Source organism: Fringilla coelebs, assembly GCF_963513975.1.
Source record: "Fringilla coelebs genome assembly, chromosome: 1".
Taxonomy (NCBI): Eukaryota; Metazoa; Chordata; class Aves; order Passeriformes; family Fringillidae; genus Fringilla; species Fringilla coelebs.
In genome coordinates this window covers 147842245-147860567 of record NC_140028.1, presented here as the reverse complement: position 1 = coordinate 147860567, position 18323 = coordinate 147842245, and the positions used below count along the sequence as shown (strand labels likewise).

At 42.3% G+C, this 18323-nt stretch overlaps 1 protein-coding gene across 6 annotated transcripts in view; it reads left to right on the top strand.

Moving 5' to 3' along the window:
- The window catches only part of LOC311156477 (sodium channel protein type 5 subunit alpha-like), a 216366-nt gene that overhangs the window by 147047 nt on the left and 50996 nt on the right, over window positions 1-18323 (top strand). For 3 of the 6 annotated variants that reach the window (XM_084210428.1, XM_084210427.1, XM_084210429.1), the window contains exons 17-18: window positions 9928-10074; window positions 16869-16989. In XM_084210428.1, coding sequence (XP_084066554.1) covers window positions 9928-10074; window positions 16869-16989 — 268 coding nt within the window. The remainder of the gene's footprint in view (window positions 1-9927; window positions 10075-16868; window positions 16990-18323) is intronic. The other 3 variants (XM_084210430.1, XM_084210432.1, XM_084210431.1) reach the window with 2 other exon arrangements.

The window sequence follows — 18323 nt, the reverse complement described above, 5'->3', positions numbered from 1 at the left end:
AATGTCCAAACACATTCCACATGAGCACAGCACAGGAGAAGCAAATGAGATAAGAATTGTTTTCCTTTTCTCTGAGGCTTCTCAGCTTCCCGGGAGAAATCCAGACGTTCCTCAGAATTCAGGACGTCAGAATCCAGGACGTTCCTCTGGCTGCCCTGGATGGCTCCAGCCCCTGCCAGGGGGCTCAGAGACCTTGGCACAGAGCCCAAGACCCCTGTGCCTTTGATTTTGACCCATGGGAAAAATTATTAATCTTATATGAGGATTTAAAAGCCACGAAAGTTTAAGTAGAATGATAGTTAGTTTGTTACATGATAGAAAAGTAGAATTTGGGGGTTTTAGAATGAGGGCTCAGGGTCCCAAGGTGGAAGAATTTGGGCATGCCTTGTCCCTCTTTCTCCTTCTTCCTAGCCTCCACCTTCTGGGTGATGGCAGCACTTTTGGATTGGTTTAGGGTAGAAGCTCACTGTCTAAGATGGGTGATAGGTGTTGGGAAGTTATTATAAATAGTGTACATGTAGTTTTTAGTATAAAAAGATAACACCACCTCTGAGGTGGGCCATGTGCCTCAACCCAACCTGCCAGACAGACCTTGGCAGGTCAGGGAAAGAATGTTACAGATAACAGCAAAAAACAATCTTGAGAACCAGAACAGAAGAATCCTGACTCCTTCTTTGGTTGCCAGGCCAGGAAAAGAGACTCTCTAACACATCTCGGGGTCATCCTGACCACAGAGACCCCCGAGAGAGAAAAATCCTGGGTGAAGGGATTTTTTCAGAAAATGTGAATGCCACAAACACCCACGCTGCAGTGGCTAGTGGCTCTGTGGCTCGTGGCCACATCTCACACTCAGCCCCTCTGCAGTGACAGAACCCGCCTGGATGCCAGTTTTCCGCAGAGATCACACCTTTGTGCCTTCTCTGCCGAGCCAGCAGCGCTGGCCTGCTCGTCTCCAGAAGATGCCATTATTGATTAGTTCCAAGGCAGTGGCTAATTGGGTCACACACAAAGTGCTGCCTGCCTGCTGCCGGGACCTGGAGCTGCCCAGCCCAGCCTGGGCTCCAGGCACGCACACCCCACCAGCCCTGGCTGGTCTTGCTGTGCTCCCAGTTCCCCCCAGAGCTGCTCTCTGCCATCCCCAGGAGGACTGGCCCATTCTCCTGCCTCGGGATCACCCCTGGCTGCAGGACTACTGAACCTGCAGAGAGTTGCTGCTGTGTCTCCTGGGGCTCACCTTTCCCTGACCTGGCAGGGAATATTGCCTGCAGGACTGTGTTTTTCACTGCCTCTCAGGCTTTCCAGCTCCACTTCTCAGTGGGATTTTCCTGGACCACCCTGGACACAGCAGCTCTACTGTCATTTTCAGAATGTTTGGTCTGGGTCTGCACAGAAGACCCAAGGGCTGGTCAGTACCTGGATTTTGCAGGCTGGATGGGTATTCTTTGCTCCAGAGCACACTTTGCTCTCTCAATTTTTTCTTCAATGGACAGTTCTCCCCCCTTGTATAGCTTTGTCCGGACTTCACCAAACACATTTCCCAGGGAGAACAGGTTCAGATGAGTAACTGCCCCTGTGCACACCAAAGATAGAGCTGGCTGCCCTCGGTCTCTATTCCACTGGGGGAGTCTCCATACTGCCCTGAAATGGATCAGGACCCCAGCCTTTTATTCTCTTCTTTCCCTTATATATTTCAGAATTACTAACTCATTTCATTTGACAAGTTGAAAATATTTCTGATTGCTTTTCTTCCAAGTTTCTACCAGTAAGAGATTCATAATTTTGAGGTCAGAAAGGACCATTAAAATATTGTGGTTTTGCTTTCTCATAGCACTGAGTCAAGGACTACAGCTAATTTCTGCAGGGAGCCTGCAAGTTTATTTTAGCTGTGATGCATCATTTGTAAGATGGGGGAAAAAAAATGAAATTTCTCAGGTAACAGAAAGTTCACCATCTGCATGTGGACCCACATCTGTTTCCTTTGTACACAGTGGAAATTCTATTGTACAATTGCTGTTCATTACAAACCTGTTTCTAAACCTGAAGGGATTCTGCAAAAGTCAATGGAATTATTCCAGGTTGATGCAAGTGTAGCTGAAATTATTGAAAATTGCTGTAAAAATGCCAGTGCACAAAGATTTTGTTATAGAATTGTTTGTGACAATATCTTATGCTCCTAATAATTCTAACACCTATAAATCAGAGATACCATGAAGCCATGTGTTTATTTGACAGGGTACATTAATTTCAGCCTTTTACTGCAGGAAATATACTTTGCTGTCAGGAACCCTAATGCCCTTTTCAAATAGTATTTATTTTCTGTCTGTTTGCAGTTCCAGTCTGTGGGACACATTCTCTCTGAGTATAACTAGATAAAATACCATTAAATCCTGCTGATGACTCCCCAGTTCTCACTGGGAGGAGAGTGAGCCCACGTGTGCACATGCATGCTGAACACAATAAATCTTACAGCATCCTTCCTGTCACCTTTATTTGGGCCAATATTTTTCTGATCATTAAGTAAGATAACAGGGGGGTTTCATTGTTATTCTGTACATAGTTTGCCTGGATTTATCACTTTTTAAGCCGTATCTTCTGCTTCGTGTTTCTTGAAAACTGTGTAGAACTCAATTGTTGGCTAATTATTTTTGGCAGTAAAAGAGAGCATTTCTGGATTTATTGTCTTCAGAAGAATAGCAGCAAGGGCATTAAAAAAAGAAAACAGGACTGTAAATCCCAGCAGCAGATTTAAAGCACCTATGTCCTCATCTGGGCTTCTACATGTAGAAAGGTGCTTGTGTTTGTTTTTGTGGCAGTAGATTGGGGCAGAAATTCCTGTGTCAGATCTCTGCTGACGTGAGTGGAGCACTCGCACCACAAACAGAGGTTTTAGGGTGCTTATTCAGTTCTCAGTGCCAGGCAAACATATTTGTCCCCAGCACAACGCCTAAGGTGCAGGAAACACAGGGAGCTGATGGAGGAAAGAAAGGAGGGGGGGGAAAGCCAGGCTGGCATTGAAAGAGCTGATATCAGGAGCAGCAGAGTTGACAACATGCGTTTGGACAAGTGCCCGGCCCCGGGACTGCGCGTCAGTCAGTCACAGCTTGCTGGATGCCATTTCCCAGGATCCATGTCCCTCCCCGCAGCAAAAGGCTGACCAGAAATGAGCATTTCTCACTGTTCCTTCTTTTGGTAAAGAAAATGCTGACATTTAGCATTTTGGACAAAAAGAGCAGCAGCCAGTTTCCCAACAGCTCCCGTGCCATGTGAGGCAGCGCGTGCGTGTGTTGGAGGGGTAAAACTGCTCCCATTAATTACACTCCAAAATAACACTTCAAATAATGATTATTTTGTTGCTGTTGCCTGTAATAATATGAAACTTTCTTAATGATCAAAATATTAGCATCTTAATTGGGTGAAAGGTTCTGGGTTATTTCAGGCACTCGCACTGACTGCACTCCAAGGCAAATTTCCAAAATTTAAACTTCCATCAGAGAAGCCCATTAGGTTGAGTTTTTTCATATTATACTGTGGAGAAATCCCAATTACCGAAAGAAACATAAAGTAGATTGTGATTAAACTTCAAAATGCAATTTAGCAGAAGGTATTAGCTTGAACTCTGAACAATGAACACTTATGAAACGCTTTCACTGCCTATTTAAGCCTATTGAATTGATAACAGTATAAATTAACTTTGGCAGTCCATCTTTTTGCCAAGTTCTTCCTCTCAGACAAGTTTTAAGAGTCGACCCTTGGAATAATGAATTTCTGTTTTATTATGGGCAGTGTGTTGCTCAGTGTGGTAAAAGATCTAGGGCCAGGAAGACAGAAGACATTAGGAAAAATGTGCCTGGCTCCTCTGCAGCCAGATAGCAAAGGCTTAAAGTATTCTGGATTAATCCAAAAAGGAACACTGCTGAACTGCTGCTTCTGAGGGATGACATTTTGCAAAACATCCAACACTCATACAGAGACCAGCAGTTAGTGGCCGTGATGAGGTTTGTCTGGCAAAGTTTTAGTTCGCCTTTATTCAAAATAGAAGAAAATACCAGGTCAGGCTGGTTCCAGGGGAGTTTTTGCTGTTAACATCCTCTGCTGAGCAGCTGTGGTTTCTGGCCAACCCTAGCCTTGCACGTCCTGAATTGTAATGGCCAGATAATTTTATCCAGTTAAGTACTCACAGGTGGATTATTTTTCTAGAGCAGGTACTGGAGTTTTCTTACAAATACTTGTGACTTTTTGGGGGGAAAAATGTGTCTCTTTGGTCAAACAGGAAGATAAGATCTGTGTTTTACTTACATAGGTGTAACTTCTGACTTCCACGCCCTTAACTCTGACAGGTGACAGCACGCACAAAAATCACCTGGGACCTACAGACATCCAGGTCAGGGGCATCATCTGCCCAGGGGTTGGGCAACAAACTCTGCTCCTTCTGAACTCAGAGAGTGTTTAATCTGTTTTGCCCACCTGGCTTCTATGCATGTGTTAGAGATTTTGATTTTTATAAGTGGGGTTCCTATAAAGGCTGAGTCATCAAGAAAATGAAAAAAAAAATGTATATGGATTCACAGAGCAAATGTGAGCAGCACCTTCTAATTCTGCTGTTTTACTACTCCCTTTGCACCATTTTGTTTCTGGCTTTTGCATAGATGAATGACAGGAGAAATGGCAGGGAGGGGTGGGTAAATGCTGCAAAGTGGAACAAAATCAGTGTACTAAGCTGTGGTGTCTGGCTGCTCCTGCCAAAGTGGAATGATGGACCAAGTGGCACAGGATAGAGAGGGGGCATCACCAGTCCCTAATAATCAGGTTTAGACTTTCCTGGCTTTGTCCCCTCTATGAGAAATTTGCAGGTCTTAAATGATACATGTGTGTGTCAGCCTTAAAGTAGGACTTGACACACTTTACATTGGTATTGCAAATGTTGTAGTCTGCTGATAAAATGCACTTAGAAATGAACACAGTGTAGCACAAGTCCTTTTTGTGTCTCAGCTATAATCCTCGTGCTGTGGTGTGGTATTGCTCCAGGTTTTCCTGTGATTTCCCATTAAACTGAGTAGTGGCAACTCTGCATTACAGAAGCAAATCTTCAAAGCAGGTTAGAGAGATTCTTAAATGTGCACATTTAAAATTGACAGCTGCTCTCCAGCCTCTTATTCCTAGCAGAATAAGTGATACTAATCTTCCCCTTCTAATATTATGGAAGTAAAGGAATTTTCCTGATGTATTTGGTGATCTTTCTTCATGCAAAAAGATAAATGCACTGATTTTGTTGGTGCTACAAGGATTTACATTTATTTGTGAAAGAGAAGAACCAGGATCATAAATTATCTGTTCTGGTAATAAGAACCGAAGATTCGTTTCTCCCATTTGTGGTTATTTATTTCTCTCCCATTTCAGCTCAGATTTTTCAAGGCTTTTCAGAAAGACTGAATTCAGCATATCTGAGAGTTGTCAGCCTGATAGCTCTGCAGACTGCAGTCTCCTGTTTACTTTACACACGGAACAAGTGCCACCGAGGCAGTAATGCAAGCTCACCGTCTTTCAGCAGCTCTGCAATCTGCTTGCTTCTCCACTTATGTGGAGGTAGTATATAAACAGTTCAGTTTCCACCATCATTTACTTGTTGGCTCCTTTGCAGAGGAAGGGTGCCAGTTACTAGATGCAAACTGTTGCTGAGAAAGGGTGCCAATTGCTACCAGGCACGGCAATTTTGTGAAATCCATAGTTGTCTGCAAGGAGAAACACAAACATCAACAACCACTTCACAGAGTAAACAACCCTGTTGTAACAATCCCTGTCACGCTGCTGAACAGGGTTTACTGCACATGAAAAGCTCTGCAGACTCCCCTGTATGGTATTCAAAATTTGGGTATAGGAAACTCTGCTGGTTAAAATGTGTTGTCATTGGTTAAAGGAGCTGGATTTCTTGAGGAGACTCGATGTCACAGTGTCACTCATTAATGAATGGCTGAAGCAAAGACTCTTCTGTTGTCAGAATCCTGCTGCTCCTCTGATGGGCACCATCCCAAGGTAGAGGAGGATCCCCCTGGCATGGCCCAGTGTGTGCAGGCATGTATGTGGGGGACCAGGGCAAGCCTCCACTCCTGAGTCTGTACCTGGAAATGTCCTGAGCCCATTCCTGGAGTGGGACTGCAGAACTCAGACACCACTGAATTTCTATTAGTGTCTCAAAAGTGGGATTCAAAGAGGCAGCTGGATGCATGAGTATGGTGGGGAGTGGAGAACATATCTGGCATCAAAGCTTCCCACTGCATTGTGACTGAGTCAAAGGCAGCTTGCATTTGCACTGTCTCACCAGAGAAAGGGAAAACCTTTCCATAAATTAGTAAAATAATTAACTTCATCCATCCACATCATCTTTGCTCTCTGGCTCTGCAGTAACAATGGCAAGGGAGGAGGGCCCCAGAGCCAATTCCCGTTTCTTTCCTCCCCACCTGCTTGGGACAGGAAGCTTCCTGCTGTCAAAGGATTTGCACATCTTTCTCACAACAGCCAGGGCCAGAGAATCAGGGAACAAATGTCACAAGACAGGGTCATGATCTAGGGAGTGAGAGAAGCATCAGGAGAACCCATTTGAACCGATCACCGCCCGAAAGGCAAGTCTCGGGATCCTCTTTCTAAATTTGTTTGCACAGAATGGAAAAAATGATATTTCCATGGGGAAGGAATACAGTGAATCCACGCTGATGACAGGTATTTGCCTTGTTTTGCCAGCAGCAAGTCCTCTTTCCAGAGGAGTGGCATTTGCACTAATCCCCCTTTGAGCCCGGAACAATTAGCCAATCTGTGCTTTTCAGAGACACAACGCAGTGTGGAGCCTTTGCATTTATTTGTGTCAGCAAACAGCTATGTGGGTCCCTGCACCAGCACTCTTGAGATGTCACCCAGATTATGCCCTGCTTCCAATCTGGTAGCTGTTTTCCTGGTGCTGCCACTGGCCTGCAGCGGGAGAGGGGACAGCACTGTCCTCCCCCCTCCATGTGCTAATCACTGGGATGGTGTTGGCACATCACCTCTTTTTAGGGCCTGTGTCAGAGCTGAGGTGAGCAAACTTTTGGTTCATGCTGAGGTCAGTCCTGGGCCCCCAACCCTCCCTTTGCATGCACAAAGTTTTGGTATCATTCAATGTTTTTACTTTACAAATGAAGAAAGCGGCTGAATTGATAAATATTAACATAATGTGTATTGCCTTGGCAACGTGGCACTTGATACAAAAATTAAACATAAATTATGTAAACCACCCACGGTGGGAAGCTTTACAGGAGATAGACCTGCTGCCGTTGCCACCAGAAGAACAAAATCATCTGGAATAAGGACAAAAGCAAACAGCCTGAAGTTAAACAACATAAACCAAAGGCACCTTTCCCCAGACAGGTCTCTGCTGATTTTCAGGTGCTATATGCTGGAAGTGAGACTGTCACATCTCAAGAGAATTGTTTACCAGGGCTGTCATTGTTTGCTTGCAGAAACTCAGTTGATTCCCTAACACTCCTTTTGGGATCAGTCTGCACAACCAGATTCTTTGGAACAGTCTATTTCTCTTACTCATTTCCTCCCAGCTTATAAATTTAGAGGACCAGCCTGAAAACCCACACTGATGAACCAAATCGTTGTCTGAGCACATGTGCGTGATGCCCCCATTGAATATTTTGCCAGGATATGTTAATCAGTTTTAATTAACGTTAACTCATTGGATGCTTGGTGCAAGTGTGATTCCTGGGAAGGAGACAGGACCACATTTCCTGGAGTTGAGTTTTTAAGAAAGTGTTGCTAAGTCCTCATACCACACAGAGGGATTAGGAAATAGAGGATTGGTGTAAGTTGGGCATTTGACTCTAGCTTAACACAATAATTTGCTTAACTGTTAGAACATTCATCAGATCTGCTGAGTTACAGGGTCTGTCCTCTTACAGTGCATGGTTTCTAGTGAATCTAAGTGCACAACCTTTCTGCATAAATGAACTTGAGACGTCACCTCAGATTGTGTTGCACTTTCAACATGAAACAATTGTTTCTGTTGCCCCAGTGCTATAACCAATATCATGCCATTAAGATTACTTGGTACTAAGTTGTATGCACATTGCATTAAAAAAAAAAAAAAAAAGACATTTTATGGCTGACTGCCTTAGTTGTGTGTACTGTGCCTTCCACATTGGCTTCTCTCCTGAATATTAAACTATTTCCAAAGATAAAGACTGCTGAAAAGCCTTAAAAAGTGTTACTTTTTGTCAGAGACATACCTGTAACTCTGTGGTTATTGGCATAAGAAGATCAGCGCTAATGTGTGACTAGAAATTGTATGTACTACCTTCCTATGCAGAGGGTATAGGTTTGGACATGCATAATTTGATTTATTAAAGTTAGAATATATTTTAGACCACATGCCCTCCGAAGCAGGAAACAAGTAATTTGATTTTAAATTAATTTCCCAGAAACACACAACGACATTTGAAAAGGCTGGTACAAACCTGACAGTCCAAAAGCATTTATACAGAGAGCAATTTGCTTAACCAACTGCTTCCTTTGTGTCATTTGGTCTTTCAGATAGTTACATTTGGAATAAAGTGTTTTTCTGCTCTGGGTACCTCTTGAGGGACTTCCTGCAGTGATGTGGCTTTAAAACTGAGGCAGGTAGTCTGGAGCTCCCTGAGGAAGGGAAATTTGCTTAATACCTGAATAACACTGAATGTCAGTCAAGCCAAGGGAAAGGAAAAAAAAAATAAAGCTGGACAAGTGAAAGATAAATAGGTTTAAATAATTACTATTGAAATCTGGTTATGCTTGTAATTTTTTTCGCAGCATGGAAGTCCCTCTGTAAGCAATTCAGCACAGCCCTTTGAATCCTGCTGGAGTTTTATTAATATTTCATAGCTGCGTTAGTAATGGCACAAACAGCGGTAGTGCTGTGATGAGCTGTGGAGTTTTCAGTGAAATCCCTGCCTTAGGAGGATCAATAAAGCCACACAAACAGAGCACCTGGGCCTCTAGAGGGAGGGACCAACCCTGCAAACATCCTTTCCTCTGCCATTAGTCCTGGGAGAACTTCTAGAGAACTCAGCAGCAATAATCACCACGCCGGGAAGAAGCGGCTGGATTTAGGGGCACCACGCACAGAGCGAGCACAAGGTCTAGGCAAATGTGTTTACTGAGAGAAGAAATTATTGCTGTGCTCCCAGAGTCCATCCCCTTTCAGGGAAGTGCTTCAGAGTGTGCTCTCCTTTCAGCCTGCGGTTGAGCCCCCTGTGCTTCAGTGGGTGCAAAGTGGCCTTAAGTGTTTTGCTGAATAGGAGCCTCATACATTTGCGTGTTTACCTGCAGCTTTTCCATATCTATTTTCAGATATCTTTCATCTTTTCCAGTGAACTTTGCATCTTCTTCCCCTGCAATATGTGTCTTTTCTTCTCTGGGTGGGGGGATTTTTCACTCTGTTTCAAGCCTACTTGTAGAACAATATGGGGTTATGCCCTCGTGCCTTTCTCCAGCTTTTACTCAAAGCATTGAGTGTCACTGCCTGATTGTGAATTTTCAGAGTACACTTCTTGGTTATTTGGCAGCCACCTCTCTCTGCACCTCAGGTCACTGGGGGAAGTTTGTGTCTCAAAACCAGGCTCAATATGGAGATGGCAAGGGAATTTCATCCCACCTCAGCAACAAAAGCTCAGAAAAAAAGTTGGTGTATTTGTATGTCCATTTTCTACAGCCATATATTTTGGCATATCCAAGCTGCTAAAGCTCAAAATTTGCAACATAGACTTGTGTTGTCTCATTTCTTGCCATTTTCTTTAAGACGTCGTCACCTGATGAGAATACTCCAGGCTGTTTTCTCTTCTAGCTGGAGAGTTCTCCTTAAGAAATAATCATGTTATCAAAGAGAAAGAAAATAAACCCATCTAGGATTATTTCCAGCAGGAAAAGCAGCTGCAGCTGAGGGGGCAGCGATGCCAAAGCCCAGGCGTCCGGAGTCAGAACTCTGAGATTTACGAAGAGTTAAGTGAGTTGCACGTGGATAAGCAGTTGAAGGCTGAGCCACCACCTCCAGTAGGGCAAAAAGAGGTAACACAAACAACTTTCCTACCTGATACTGCATGAAATTCATTGCACCAGCTCCGTAGTGCATGTCACTGGTTTATGTGGGGTTTATGGCTTGTAAAAATACATTGCTTGTCAAGGGGTAGGAAAGCAATGGTGTGTAATAGGTATTACAGTCTTAGTGAAGAAGAGATTTTTGTTGTTATAAAAATAATTGGAAAGCTTGGAAAACGTGCATTATAAATTAAGATGGAATTGAAAGAGGCTTTTGTGGAAAAAAAAACCAAACACAAAATCATCTATAATGTTACTGTCTCATTTTAGGAGAAAATATGTGTGTGATTTCCCACTGAAAAGCAGCTCTAGGAATGGCATCTGCTGACTTGGCAGACCTGAATGTTGAATTCACTGGAGGGCATCTGCTCTCTGTCACAGATTAACATTTCTTTTTCTCTTAACACACCACCCAAGAAAGGTGCAACAATTTAAGTAGCTGATGTGAAGGTACTAACTAAAGAGCAAGCCTTGGTATTATTTAGTTGATTTGGCCAAAGTGCAGCTCATTAATTGTTTCTTCATGTGTACACATTGACATTTATTTTCAAGTTGTAGGATGATGTTGTCCTTATAACCATAAATATCAAAAATAATGTGTTTGTACTGTACACTGAGTGACTCCAGGCTGTGTAATTGCCTGTATTCTCCTTGCTGACTTGTTGGGGGTTCTTCCCCTTTAGATTCGGTATTTTATTGACATAACATTGCCTGTATTATTAGATAGGGATGGATTCCTCTCTTTGAAATCAGAAAATGGAGGTTTGGAATGTCCTGGGAGTTTGGAGAACTCCTCAGCTGCTTGAGATTGGAACCAGGGATTGTTGTGTGAAATTAAAATTGATGAAAGGGAAAGGATGGCGCAGCACTCGCACACATCACATCTTTCCCAGTTCTACTGTAAAACTGCTAGAAAGTTTGTGCCCAGCAGGAGCAATCCCATGAAGAAATCTTGACAGGACAACAGGAAACTGACCCATCCCAGAGCCAGGACTCCCCTTCTCCAAGCCTGCTGATTCATGTTGTCATATGGGTGGAATTTTCTGAACTAACTGTAGACAATCTGCATCTGGACTTCTCATCTGAGGCCTCTGTTTAGACAATGTAGGCAGGTAAATGTGTCTCCAGCTGAAATCAGCATTTACATTAGGTCAGATCTCATAAAAGTGCCCATTTCTCTCCATTAACTATAAAGGGAGCACTTAGGTTGCACACTTAGGTGAGATAAATTCCACTCACAGGAACCAGAAATCCTCCAGCCGTGAAGCATTTCTTTAAAGGGCAATCCTTGCCAGAGTACATCTTGGCATATTCATATTCAGAAAGAAAACATCCCGAATTTAGAGGAAGGAGACTCAAATATTTGATATCCCTGTCTCAGGGAAAAAAAAAGTATGTATATTTAGCCAAGAAATACAAACAATGTAAAGAAGCATTATAACTAGGAGGAATTAGACGACCACGTCAGGCATTTTTCTCTCAGGGGATTAGGTATCCTTCATGTTTAAATATCTTTTCAAGACAAATGGACCCTGTGATCCTAACAGGGAGGCCAGAAAACTATGTCCTTTTTTAGTGCTATAACAAAATGTCACGATAAGTCAGGAACATTCTAGCCTCGATATATTCAGCAACATCGTGATAAAGAAATAATCCCCATTTCCTCCCTCAGCTTTCAAAGGGTCCTGAGACACAAATGCCACCTCTCTATAGCAGAGCATAATTGATTCTATTTGCAGCTGCTTAGAAAGAGGTGGAGGAACATGGCAATAATCCAGGCATGACTTGAAATCGAGCGGAAGTTCAGGCGAGGCTGCGAATGCCAGCACGAAAGAGCAAAGCCCAAAGGATGCTATTTTGGAAGGTCTCCTGTGGACATGACATAGCCACAGTCCCCCTGTGCAGAAGCAATCTTGGTGCCAGCACGCCAGGACACGCTCGTCATCTTTTTGATGAATGTCCCAAGAAGTTGCAAGTGGCCAAATAAAGCCAACAACTGCGAGGGAGTGACAGATTTGGTATGGCCAAGAGGCAGGGCTTCCAGTGATTGCCAGTAACAGGAAACGCTGGATGGGTTCCGAGTAAAACTCTGTTGGTGTCAGTAAAGGGTCCATTATATGATTAAAAATTCATTCTGTATCAATCATCAGAAAGGCGCTGTAGAAATAAAATCATTGGTGTCACGGCTGGAGAAGACTTTGGAGTACAAACTGGTTGTTTTCTCTGCCAAAATGCTGACCCATGAAATATTCACACAACTTTGTGGAATCTGGCTTTAAATGGATTTCTGGCTTTAAACTCAGATTTCTTCATTTACCAAAAGGAATAATTCACTTGCTAAAAAGAAATATCTCATGTCTGGGTATATTTCCTTAAATACCAGCCTTTTCTCACCATTTTTTCCCCCTTCCAAAGTGCCATTTCATTACAGTCTTTTACCAGTTTTATCCATCAGTCTCCTTGTATGAATTATTATCACTTACTTTAATAGACTGTTGCTTGCTTCCTATTGTCTGGGGTTTACCCCCTGAAGTCATGAACCATTGTTCTTTCACTTCATTATTTCTTATAAATTAATATCTCTGAGCTATTTATCTGACTTTTTTTACCTCTTTCTTTGCAACTCCCTCAACTGTTCTTTTCCTGAGTTCTTTTGCCAAGGAGAAAGTGCAATATTCCAAATACAATTTCTGCAGAACTGTAAAAGAAGAAATAATATCTCGTTATCTAGACATGATGCTTTCGTATGGTTTTCTACATCATTATATCCCACCGCAAAATCACATCTATTTTTTTTTAATATTACTTCAGGTTTCCAAAATATCCATTGAAATTTTCCTGTAACTTGCCCATTTGTACTTTTTTAAATCATGTCCCATTTTGCTATATTCTCTCCCTGTTTCCCTTCTCTTTTCCCTTCTGCTTCCTCGATTTCAATACTCTCTCCAATTTAATATTATCAGCTAACATGAGGATTATATCGGTCAGGACCTCTTCTGTATCTTTAGTGAAGATAATGCTGACCCTAATCCCTGCAGATTTCCTCCTCTGAAGAGAAAGTTTGCGCTATATTTGGGTCCTTAGAATGGCTTTTCTCCACACAGCAATGGGTGAACCCGAGCCAATTACAATTTATTTTAAAAGTAGGCTTTTCTGTGACAGACATCCAACTGTTTTCTTAAGGTTTATATATCATATGTCAATTTGATAGATTAAGGCTCTGATTTTCAGAGGTGAGGCAGAGAAGAAGGGAGGTAAGAGGGCTAAGCCTTGAGCAAACGTCAACTTTCGATGAGATTTCAGCATCTCACTGCCAAAGGCTTTTTGAAAAACACTTTCAGATCAATTTGCTGCTATTACAGGCACAAGCAGTGGGTGTGGAAGCCCTGTCCAGGGACTTAAAACAGTCACTCCATCAGCAAACACTTTAAGAACTTCCTTCTGCAGCATGAATTTATGCACCAGGGGAAGATCTTCCAAAGGGGTCTCTGACAGATCCCTTCCCTCTGCCTGGCACAGTTCTTCCACTCACCTATTCCAAGAAAGGAGGAGGAGATTCTATATTTGTCCTTTTTGCCTTCTTTTGAGCTCTTTTCACCTTGTTTGTGCAGAGTTCTCTTAGCATACAGGAGAACCACCTCACTGCCTTTATGTCTATGACATTTCACTCTGAGTAAGCTCTCTCCTTTTCTCCTCTCTGTCTTTATTTAATTTACTTTAATCACAGGCTGCAGCAAGTGTTTTGTGATCTGTGATTCCCATGATTATTCCCTTTTCCTCTTCCCTCAGCTCAGTGTTGTGTTTACTTATTGCTGCTCTCCTGGGCCGTTTCCAGTTTTCCATGAGCATTCAGTATTGATTGCTAATGATGTGTTAACTGGGTGTATTGGATCCCTTTATGCTCTGCAGCGTGCCTTGCCTGGGTCTGCTGGTTTGTAAATGTGTATATATAGGCTTTCTGGCTGTTTCTCTACTTATATTTATATTATTTCTAACAGGCTTTCCCCCTTCTTGTTATTGATCCCCTTGTTGGATGATTTTAAGAAGTGTTTATTTTCTTAGACAACTGAATTTTGATTAGCTACGTTCCCCTCATCAATTGCTCTTGTGTCCCTGACTCTTCCCTGACTTCATGAAAACCGTCTTAATCCCTTTAACCTCTCTGACAAAGAGTAACCTTTGCTTCCTTCCCAGAATCATCCCTAATCTTTTCCTTTTCTCTCATATGTCTGGTTCCATTTTCTAGTCCCTATTTGGACCTTCAAACCTTAATCTACAGTTTGCTGAATCCATGTTCATTGTCTCTTCTCCTTTGAAGGCTTTTCAGAAGAAAACCTGTCTGTTTGCCTTGCATGTTCCCCACCTCCCTTTGGTGCTGATGGATTGTAATATTTCCTGGAAACTCCTCTTGATAAATAACTAAATTGTCTATGATAATTTCATTGTATTTTGTTCTGTGAATTTCCTAACGTGTCTCTGCTAAATCCAGCTCTCTAGTTGAAAATGTTATCAAGCTGACATTGCTCTCACAGTTTTCTTTGATTTCTGGCTATTGGTAAGAATTATACTCAACAAAGCTTCTCTTCTCATTGGAACCCCTATTTTCTACATCCTACAGCTGCATATGATTTAGGACTATTTCAGTGATCTCTGTTTTGACATCTTCATAACAGAACACATAATGACTAAATGCATTCCCTAATGAGCAGCATCATAAAGTTCTGACTGTGCTAGAACTTGGTATGACATTTTTTTCCACCATCATACACTGTTGTGAGTCTGTAGGAAATGGGCTCGATACCACAGCTGCATTCATTCTGAATATGGCTTTTCAGAAGCTTTATCTGCATCTTGGACCTGTTCTGTTCTTGCTGTTCTCTCTTTTTAAAAGGTCTCTTCTCAATTGTTTGCAGATCTTTTACGTGCAGCATTAAAAACCCTAGCCAAGACTCTGACCTTCTGGATGCTGCAGCTAATTGCAAACAAGTAGCTCCCACCCCCGCTTGCAAGCGCTGCTGGAATGTTCAGTCTTGCCCATTTTACCCCAGGTTCAGCATTTCTCTGAATTCAGCTATAAATTTTGCATTGACTGTGTATGCTGGAAAACAGAGGACCCATTTTCACATTAATAATAAATATATAAAGCTGTGCCTAGTCTCTTACTCCATCACCATCATGCTTATGAAAATAATACTTTATCTGTACGTGCCATCTCTCATAGAACTATCTCACAGGCTGTTTAAAAGCGTGGGTAAGTATTATTGCCCTCATTTTTTAAAATGAAGGCAATAGTATTGCAAGATAAAACACAAAAACTTTTAAGTGGGAAATCAGAGGACAGAGCAAACCAGTTCACAAATGACACACCTCTCCTGCTTGGAGCTATTTGTCATTGCCATGACCCATAGAAGACACCAGCTTTGGTATTGCCCACTTACACCAGATAATGCTCTAATACATCCAGAAACAAACTGTGAGCAGGACTGGGCAAATATCAGGTCTTTCACTTTAGTGGCCAGGCTATTTAGCTTGTAAAATTTAAAGGTAAATTAAGTAAAATTTAATTTTGGATTAACACAAAATAGAAATCCTTTATTTTAGCTAGCCAAATAGAATAGGGGGGAGACATTTCCTCTTTTCTTCAAAAGAAAGTGTCTTGATTCTGTTAAAGGAAAGTTTAACCTGAAATGAAATTTCTATTTCATATTTGGGTGACTTACTGAATCATGTATCCTATGTCTTTTAATCACGTGTTCAGCCTTCAAAAGAGATTTTGAAAATAATATATTCCCCAGAATTTTTTTTACCCACATCTGCTTGAGAATTCCTGCTCTAAATAGATGAGACAACCAATGCTTCAGGGAGTGGGAATATTCTTGCCCCACTTTGCAGCGGAGTATCTGAGAAATGCTGAATTTAAACAGTGCACCTAAGACGATGGTGTCAAATATTTTAGGCAAGTGGTAGAGCCCTTGAGACACTTCCAAAATGTGCCCCTCCTCCTACATCACCAGGAGATCAGAATGGTGTGACAGAAAGGCAAGAGCCCTTGTCATGTGCTGAGAACAAGTTAGGCTCGGGATGAGACAGGAGGAAGAGCCCTCTCAACATATTTGTACTTTAGCTTCCTGTGGCTGGGCGCTGGAGGAGAGGCTGTCAGCAGGAGCAGAGCATGGTCCTGACTGAGCAGGTGCAGATTTCACCCACCAGCTGTGGGGGAGGAACCTCAGCAATGAGGCCCAAGAGACAGGAACCCAAGGCAGGTCATCCAATTCATCCTTCAGCATTCCAGGAGATAGGTCCCACTCCTGGTACCCCCCACCCTTCAGGATGTCAAACTGATGGAGTCCATCATTCCAAGGTTCCACCCACCCTTAACCAGAGCAATCTGGTCTAGTGGAAGGTGTCCCTGCCCATGGCAGTGGGGCTGGAACTGGGTGATCTTGAAGGTCCCTTCCAACCCAAACCATTCTAAGATTCTGTGATTAATATTCAATGGCTGTTCACTCTCTTTCTGGGGTTTGATTCTCTGTGGTTTCAAAAAGTAAGTTCTGTGTGTTAAGTTCCTGCTGTTGGTGGGTCAGTTGCTGGTCTCAGGGGAGGCAGAGCTGTCACCAAGGAGTGGCACCTTGGGAAGTGCATGGCAATGTCTCTGTTGTGGTGGCTTCAGCTGGGGTGCTGGTTAGGGGAATGACAACTCAGCTACTTCCTTCAGGGCAACTGATCAATTTGTTTTCCACATCTTTGCTCTTGTTGACAACAAGCTTGATGAAATCAGTCTTTCTGAAGGCAGCACAGTGGATTTGACAAATCCTGCAGAGCTGCTGGAGCAGATCCCCGAGTTTGCTGAGGAGCTGATGGAGCCTGAAGATTGCTTCCCTGAAGGTAAGAGCCTGCATGTTTCACTGCAATGCTGGGGCAAGAAACCTTCTTTTCTCTTACTGAACATCTCCCAGCCTTCTCACCATGTTGCTCTGGTTGCTTGCAGTAGTATTTCACTGGATGCACTTGGGTTTTAGGCACTATAATGCTCCAAACACACACTCAAATCCCTTGTTACCATTAGTCTTTGGATTTCCAAGGTGAGATAAGCCAAGAACATGCTCTAAAATGCCCCACAGCTTCTAAAGCCTTAGGCTTTTAAAAGCATAATTTGTGCCATAAAGAGTTGTTTGTTTGTTTGTTTGTTTGTTTGTTTGTTTTTAAATGCTGATTTTTGTCATTTGGCCAGTGAAAATTTTTGCCTTCCAGTATGTGTGCATGATCAAATTTCGTAAAGAACTGACCAGATCAGAATGTTTCCATTGCTTAAATATATCACAGAATCTCTCTGGAGGGTTCATGAGTCTCAGGGATCTCTTCCATTTATTTTAAAGGGTGCCAAGATTGGCACATCCAGTAACTTTCATCTAGTCAGAGAACTGCTATGTAAAGGGCATTTAACATAATTATCTTAGATAACAACAGACCACATTTACATATCTCTTTTAATACTGAGTTCACCATCATTTTATTAATATTTTAACACCAGCCTGTTCCAAAATACAGATTTAAAAACCAGCTACATCAGAAGATCTATGTTAAAATAAATATATAAAGTAAATAGCATCCTAAGTTATTTCTTCTCAGAGTGAGTTCTATTCCAAATATTATCTCAGTCAATTTTTTTCTTTTCCTATAAATCTGGGTTGGGAAAAACAGGGTTAGCTGAATGTAAGAATAGTCCCTTGAAAATTCAAGCATTATTATAAACAAAAACAGAGCAGCTCAGATGGGATCAGACAGAGATGATTTGCTGGGTATATGAATGCCCCTGAAGTCAGCAAAAATGTGCATCTCTCTGTCTGTGAGAAAGATGATTGAATGAGGTAAGGGAGCCCTGCAGGGCTTACAAATGTCCCTAGGATCTAAACATTTTTTTGGCAGCTCTACTTAAAAGCAGTGGCCAAAAATTATGCAGTTGATGGGAGAGAGCATGGTGTAACTATTCAGGCCCATGCAATACCATTTCGAAATTAGATCTGGTGTTTTCATTCTTTCACAATATATTTCTTAATGGGGCTAGTGAGCAGCAATCTCTGTTGTGCCCTGCAAAGTGATTATGTTATAGATGCTTAAACAAGCCAGTGCTGTGAGATCAGTGCTGTTCAGATGGCAGTTTACAAATTCTGAAACTGTGGTTGGCCACAACCACCATCCAGTTTTCTAAAAGAAACGAG